At 38.1% G+C, this 8,163-nt stretch overlaps 1 protein-coding gene across 1 annotated transcript; it reads left to right on the top strand.

The window, feature by feature from the left end:
- Positions 1–5,703: 5,703 nt before the first annotated feature.
- Positions 5,704–6,303, top strand: LOC307195901 (protein FAM136A-like). Its single transcript, XM_079940484.1, has one exon. It carries the CDS (start codon positions 5,883–5,885, stop codon positions 6,297–6,299), a length of 417 nt encoding a protein of 138 aa, XP_079796610.1. The 5' UTR covers positions 5,704–5,882; the 3' UTR covers positions 6,300–6,303.
- The last annotated feature ends 1,860 nt before the right edge of the window (positions 6,304–8,163 follow it).

The raw sequence follows: 8,163 nt of genomic DNA, 5'->3' as shown, positions 1-8,163 counted from the left end.
TTACTATTGCAGGAGTAGGAAGAAGAGAGAAGGTGGGGAGTAAGGAGAAGAAAAACATCTACTTGAATTTCTAACAATCTCCTGAAAAACACATGGAATTTAGTTTTTCATATTTGGTTATTTTTCTTTTATTACAAAATGCCAGTTCGATGTCCTGGACTCCAAAAGAAATAGGTACAGGGCAATAAAATTAATAATAGTATCCTGCTCATTATTATTTTACCATTTTAATGTTTTCTACCTTTTGGGATTTGGGGTGTTTTTTTTGAAGTTTTATAGTTGTTCTTATCTTTTTAATTACAATTATACCACATGGTTATGTTTCAGTTGTACTTATTTTTCAAGTACCATGATCTCTTAAGCGATGTCTGCTGAATTTTCAGTGTTAGTGGAAGTCATGGGTAATTTCTGCATTTCTTTCCCATACTCATTTATTCCTTCATTTAACAAATATATATGAAAGGCCTACTCCATGCTGGGCCCTGTGTTACACAGTGGTTATGGAGTGGGAAGCAAAACAGGCATAGTCCCTGCCCTCATACAGCTTACAGCCTAGTGGTGGACTTCTTGTTGGCCCCCAGTATCCATTATCCCCTTCTTCTTGAGAAATAAACCCCCAATTTGTTATGCTGAAGAATTTTAAGTAAATAGAAGTCATCATTCTTCCCCTAAATTTTAATATGCATCCTTTAAATTGAGAACATTTTCCTCCATGGCCAAAATAACATAATCACAGCTGATTATTAATAATTCCTTAACAGTATATCATATCTTAATACCCACCCACATTGACATCTCTCCACTTTTCTACACAATGCCATTTATAGGTGGTTAGTCCAAACCAGGATCCAATTGAGGACCACACATCACATCTAGTTGTTATGTTCCCTCAGTCTTCTTAAAATAAATTAGTCCCTATATTCATGATACTGAAATATTAAAGAGACAGAGACAGTGACAATTGTTCCAATTCCTCAGTCTGTCTGATTGCTTCCTCAGGGTATCATTTAGTTCATTTCTCTTTTCCTTGTAATTCCTGTAAAACTGGAAGTTATAACAAAAGGTCCAATTAGACTCAAACGTTTTTGGCAAGATTACATCACAGGTGGTACTGTGTACTTCAGTCACATCAAGAGGCACAGCATATTTGACTTCGGTACTGGGTTAAACTGATGACGGCCTGACTCCTCCACTATAAAGCTACTTTTTTCTCCTCATGGACAAAAAGGAATCTGTGTAGAGTTTTGGGGGGCACTTTATGGAGGTCCTTTTCTCATCAGCCATTTACCTAAAATAGTTTTAACACCAATTGCTAATCTTTGCTTGAACCAACATTAAAGAACTCATGACTTTTAACTGTGTTTATAACCTCCCCCACCTTGCATAAAGACCACATTTACCTTCCTGATTCCTGATGGAGGAAATAAAAGCATGAGGTCTGGAGCTTGAGCAACCACTTTGAACTGTGAGGTAGAAGCCACATGATGAATTCAGTGGAGCAGCTAGAGAGAAGGAACCTAGATCTCTTAGGATCATAGAGCTATCATACTAACCTTGATCTACCTATCTCTAAACTTCGTTTATATGAGAGAAAAATGAACCACTATCTTTTCCAGCCACTGTATTTTGGTTGGCAGTTGAACCAAATCTTAACTGATGCAACAAAGAAGATAATAAATAAGAAAATACATATATATTTACAATTTGGGGTAAGTTCTACTTAAAAAATAGAGTAGGAGAATAGAAGATAGTGGCTACTTAGATCAGGTGATGAGGAAAGGCCACTCCAAGGAGGTTAGAGTTAAGCTGAGAATGGAATGCTGAGAAGGAGCAAACCATGTGAGATGGTAGGGAGTCTCCTAAGGAGGGGAAACTGCATGTGAAAAGGGATGAGGTGGGAAAGGGCTTGCACGACAAGCTCAAGGAATTAAAAGGAGGCCACGTAGCTAGAGCTTAATGGCACCAGATGGGGTGGGACAGGTTAGTAGATGCCACATTACTCTGGATTAGAAGGCCATGGTAATGAGTTGCATTTCTTTCTCAGATGTTATGGTAAGAGTTGTAAGCAGGAGAATAAAATTGATTTATGTTGTTAGAAATTATTCTCACTGCTCTGTGGGGAACAGACAGAGGGTGTCAAAAGTGAAAACACCTGGGAAGTCCCTGGTGGTCCATTGATTAAGACTCGGCACTTTTACTGCCTGGGCCCAGGTTCGATCCCTGGTCAGGGAACTAAGATCCCACAAGCCTCGTGGCACAGCCAAAAAAAAAAAAAAAAAGTGAAACCACCATCACCAGAAAAGAGACTATTTTGGAGGTCTGGGCAAGAGAAGCTAGTGGCTTGGGCTACTGTTGCACTGAGGAGGGGAAGGAGAGAAGAAATAAGAGATGGTTATGAGGGAGAAATGACAGAACTCCCTGATGGGTGGAATGTAAGAAGAGGAAGGAATCCGAAATAAAGCTTGGGATTCTGGCTTAAGCAACGAGTAAGTGGGTGAGCCTTTTTCTGAAGTGAGGAAGACTGGAAGAGGAACAGGTGGGAAGTGGGGAGAGGAGAGAAGTACATTAGAAAGGGGTGGGAAGTCAGGATTCCATTTTAGAACTTTTGAGTTCCAGATGTTGAAGCAGAGGTGTCAAGTAGGCAATTTAATATGAACACCTAGAGCATGAGAGCAATGTATGGTTTCCAGTGTTTTTAAAAATTCCCCATCCATAAATTACCACAGGTGATACTTTATTTTAAAAATATACTTCGGTCACTCAGTATTTAATCAAAAGAAAGAAACCATACTAATAAACCTATTTCCAGTAATATTAATTTATTAATAATTGTAGTTTCAAGCAGTGAATAACCAGAACCATGTTTACATTTAGAAACAGGTGATAATGTCAGATTGTTCTAAATGTTAAGTTTGTTTGTTAGTTTGTTGGAAGTTGTAAGTTAAGTCTGTTAAGTTTATTCTAAATGTTGTAGTTTGTTTAAAGATTAAACCAAAAAAATAATTTGCTAAAAATTACTATTGAGTGTCATTTTGGTAAAAATGAAGTGATATAGTACTCTCAATTTTTATTTGTTTTACTTATGATATGCTACTGAAATAATGTTTTATTTAAAAGATCTGAATTAGGTAAAATATTGATTTAAAAACATTAATTTAAGCTCTCAAATGGTAAGAAACACATGATAGCAAAAATTTATTTTTAAAAGAAACTTCCAGAGTCATCCCAGGTTTAGACCATCTGTAGCACTTTTGCAATAATCATTAATATTTAAAAGGTTAACACAAAAGTTCCTAAATTATCAAAAAATAAATTGGAATATTTTATTTGGTATATTCTATCATTTGGTAAAATATACCAAATAAAATGAATGCTTATGTCCACTAAAAGACGTGTAAAGAATACTCATGAAAGCTTTATTCATAACATCTAAAACTTTAAAAATAAAAAACCAAATATCTATCAACAGTAGAATGGATAAATTCATGCAATGGAAGACTATACAGCAATAAAAAGGAACAAACTACTACTACACACAATAATGTGGATTGATCTCAGAGAACTGATGTTGAGCAACAGAAATCAGGCACTCACATACCAAAAACGTACAGTATGATTCTATTTATATGAAGATTAAGACAAAATCAAACTCTGTTGATAAAAATCAGAATAATGGTGGCTGGGTTGGGGTGGTATTGGCTGGGAACAGCTGGGGAGCAAAATTTGCCACCCCAAAAGGTCTCTCCGGTATGTGGATTATTTTGAGCTGAAAACAATCAAGGCCCAAAAGACTCAGGAAGAAATCTTTGACCTTCCCCTTAACTGCCTAAAGAATGTAGCTGGAGGACCTGTTCCAGGACAGGAGCGATCACCATAGATAACTGTAATATGAACTAGGTGTATAGACAGGGAAGAACCTAGCAAAGTCTGTCTGTTAAAATTCCTCTCTGTGTCCCATTGTCTCTGTATGGCCCAGCAAACATTTATTTACCAAACTTTTGCTTTTCCATCTCCCTGTAAATTGCATTCCACCCCCTTGAAGTCCCAAACCACTACTCCCAACATTCTCTTTTGTCTTTAGCTGAAGATGGTATTTAAGATGAGGGCTTCAGCCATTTTGAAGAGTTACTCAGTTTTTCTGGGCCTCTCCCATGTTAACATGTTATTAAACTTCTGTGTGATTTTCTCCTGCTAGTATGTCTCATGTCAATTTAATTCTTAGACCAGTCAGAAGAACCTAGAAAAATAGAGGAAAATTTCTTCCTTCCCAAAAATCAACTTGGTGGAGTCTTCTAGAATGCTGGGAATATTCTATACTTCGATATAGGTGGAAGTTACACAGGTATATATATACATGTAGAAATTAATGTACATGCACATGTATATACACATGCAGAAAATAAATTTTAAGATTAGTGCATTTTACCGTATGGATATTATTATTGTCAATATTTTCTAAATTCAGTAGTCAATTATTGTACATCCTCTAATAGATTAATTGAACTTTAAAAAAGGAATAGAACTACATATATGAATCAAATGAAATGATATCCAAACATATTAAGCAAAAAAAGCAATTTGCAGAGTAGTTTGTTTAGTATGATTCCACTTGTGTGTATGTTTTAGCAGATATATGTATGATTGTGTGTCCATGGACAATTTGTAAAACGATATACAGGAAATTGTTGGCAGTAGTTATCTCAGAATGCTGAGGTATGGGACTAGGCCTTGGGGTTTTTACATAGGCTGTCTTTTTATTCAGTCTATACTTTTTCATACTTTTTATATAATTTTTAACCTAATTTAAAAGATTTCATTAATCTTCTGTGTTTTCAAAATTGCATTAAGTTGAGCCACATGAAGTTGTCATTTTTATGTCAAAAAATGAGAGAAGGTCTTCCCTGGTGGCGCAGTGGTTGGGAGTCCGCCTGCCGATGCGGGGGACACGGGTTCGTGTCCCGGAAGATCCCACATGCCGCAGAGCAGCTGGGCCCGTGAGCCATGGCCGCTGAGCCTGCGCGTCCGGAGCCTGTGCGCCACAACGGGAGAGGCCACAACAGTGAGAGGCCCACATACCGCAAAAAAAAAAGAGAGAATATTGACAGTTTCTCATAGTTAAATCTAATACAATGAACAGATATAAAGAGGTTATAAAAACCATTCATTTAGATATTACTAATTCGGAATTTGAAATAATCTGCATGTCAACATAAAGAGCATAACTCAAACCCAATATGATTTGAAAATATATTTGAGTTTAATATTGGTCACCTGAAAGTAATTTAATAACCCCTTTTTCAAACTGATGATAATTTGAATTGTTCACATGCTAATAATTTCTAACAGTTTCTGAACCTATATGGTAGTATTTCAAAAATATGATGAAATTTAAAATTGGAAAATCTTAGGTCAGATCTCATTATTTTACTGTCTCTCTGACCTAAGATAAGCTGCCTGATTGCTCTGGACCTCTTTTCTTTTCTTTTCTTTTTAATAACATGGAGAAAACAATACCTGACCTATAAGATTACTCAAAAGATTAATTCGTTGATGCATATAAAAGCACTTCGGGTACAAAACACTATCCAAATGTAATGATTATTGTTTTAAATGAGGAAAGGAAATAGCCCATATTTGCTTTGAAGAGATCGTTTGCAGTGCCCATACTGCAATTTATGGTACTCTAGATCAGTGCTTCCCAAATCATTGTTCTCAGGACCCCTTTACACCCTTTGTGATGTGGATTTTAGCTATTAACATTTACTGTAATATAAATTAAAACAGAAAGTTTTTACATATCTATTTTAAAATAATATTAATAGGGGCTCGTGCGCGGGAGTCCATGTGGGCGCCGGCGCGGCAGGAAGCAGCGCGGGGTTGCCATGGCGGAGCTGCAGCAGCTCCGCGCGCAGGAGGCGGTGGACTCTATGATGAAGAGCCTGGAGAGAGAGAACATCTGGAAGATGCAGGGCCTCACGTACTGGTGCAGCGCCGGCTGTTGTGAGGACAGCCAGGCGTCCATGCAGCAAGTGCACCAGTGCATTGAGCGCTGCCATGCACCTCTGGCTCAAGCCCAGGCCCTGGTGACCAGCGAGTTGGAGAAGTTCCAGGACAGCCTGGCCCGGTGCACTATGCATTGCAACAACAATGCCAAAGATTCAATAGATGCGGGGAGTAAAGAGCTTCAGGTGAAACGGCAGCTGGAGAGCTGTGTGACCAAGTGTGTGGATGACCACATGAACCTCATCCCAACCATGACCAAGAAGATGAAGGAGTCTCTCTCATCCATTGGGAAATAGATGTCTGCTATTGGCCATCGGGGCTGAAGGCAGGAATCTATTTAAAAAGAGGAATGGGGGTTCGGGTTTTCTAAGGAAAGTTTATGAATGAGGAAATTAAGGATGGCAGCAAGTTTAAGGCCTATGTCACTTGCCTCCGGACACTGGTTCCTTTGTGTTTGAATCATAGAAAGTGAAAAAAACTGGTGCTAAAATTTGGGTCAGAGATAGCACAGGAGAGTTTTTATGAGCCTGAATTTCACGTGGCAAGTGCTTATCCTGGCAACAGGGAGTCTCCTTTGTACCAAACCAGAGCCCTCCAAGGTACCACATCCTCTTAGTACACAGATACCAGCAGGCTGGCAGGTTCATCTGACCTGCTTATGAGCTGGTGGAGTGTGAGGAGAGGTATTCCTGTTTACCAGAAGGATCGCTACAACGTTTCCCACAAACTGGAAATAAAACAAAATCCATGAGGTCACTAATTCAGAAGGGGAAAGGGGGCTTCTGGGGATTTGTTTTGCTTGGTTTTGTTTTATATACAAGGGCATGAAGTTACTTTAAGATGTAGAGTTGGGAGAGGCAGTTTGGATAAAAACTCTGAAAGGGTCCTTGCAGATATTCAGTTCTGGCCATCAAAATGTGGATGTGCATTTCTTAAAATTCTCACACATGACATCTTTCAGCATGGAGACCCTGCAAAAATATAAGAAGTGCTATCACACTGGTAGGGGAAGCAAACCTTCCCTCTGACTGGCAGCCATGACGAGCCCTGAGGCTGTCTGCAGCAGAGTCAGCAGAGTGACAAGACAATCTTGCAGTGACACTCACCCTTGAAGGGAAAGGGGATTTTGATTGTGCTATATGTTAGTATTCAGGAATGAACAGCGAAAGAGGAATCGTTAGCTGCTTAATTAAGAGAGTTGTGAAGCACTGGCTTTGGAAAAATCTGGTTTTCATAAAACAAAATAGAATGAAAGTCTAAACCCAGTATTGCTTACTTTGCCCCCTGTAATAACAGAACTCTGTTGAAACAATCCCTTGGCAACACGAAGGTCAAAGGAGAAAAAGTAAGCAACTCAGGGGCAAGCTGTGACTCCTTTACGGCAAAAAACGGGACAGCCCCCCGTCACCAAATACCACTTTTGCGACGTGTTGTTCTTGCCCCAGTTTGGGCACCTTTTCGTTTTATTAAGGACCTTGTTGTGTTTTTACCAACTTATGACTTGATAATATAGCCTGTCTGTTTGCTGTTTCAAGACTGTGATATATTTTCCTAGTGGTTTGGTTTTAAAAATAAATAAGATAATTTTTCTTCCAAAAAAAATAATAATATGAATATACCCATTCATTACATGTTAACATAACTAAGTTTTGTGAGAAAGAGCTATTTTTCCCTAAAACAAAGAATAATTAGTGAGATGAGAGATACTATTTTACATTTTGCAAAGGTCTTTAAAGTCTAGCTTAATACAGGACAATTGGATTCTCACATCTACTTCTGCATTCCATCTGTTGCAACATGTTGTTTTGGTTGAAGTAGATGAAGAAAATTTGGCCTTACATAGATATGTATTTGGAAAAGGAAGGAGCATATTAATAGCCTTTTCAGATAACTGTTAATATGACTATTTGATACTACACCAAAACCCAGTAAGTTGTGGTATTTTAAAGGTTATTTGCAGTCTGAATCTGAAACCAACAAACTTGGTTCATTGCTTTTGTGTGAACAAAAAGTTCACATCAATGAACTTCTACTCTGCTACATTAAAATCCATTGGTCTGTCTTGCACTTTGAATGAATCATCCACCCATCCATGATTTGGTAACATTATTCATTGGTTATATCAAAAATATCAGTACAAAGATTTATTCAGGTCTTCCC

This window comes from Stenella coeruleoalba (assembly GCF_951394435.1).
Source record: "Stenella coeruleoalba genome assembly, chromosome: 13".
Classification (NCBI taxonomy): Eukaryota; Metazoa; Chordata; class Mammalia; order Artiodactyla; family Delphinidae; genus Stenella; species Stenella coeruleoalba.
This window is presented reverse-complemented; position numbering and strand designations above follow the sequence as displayed.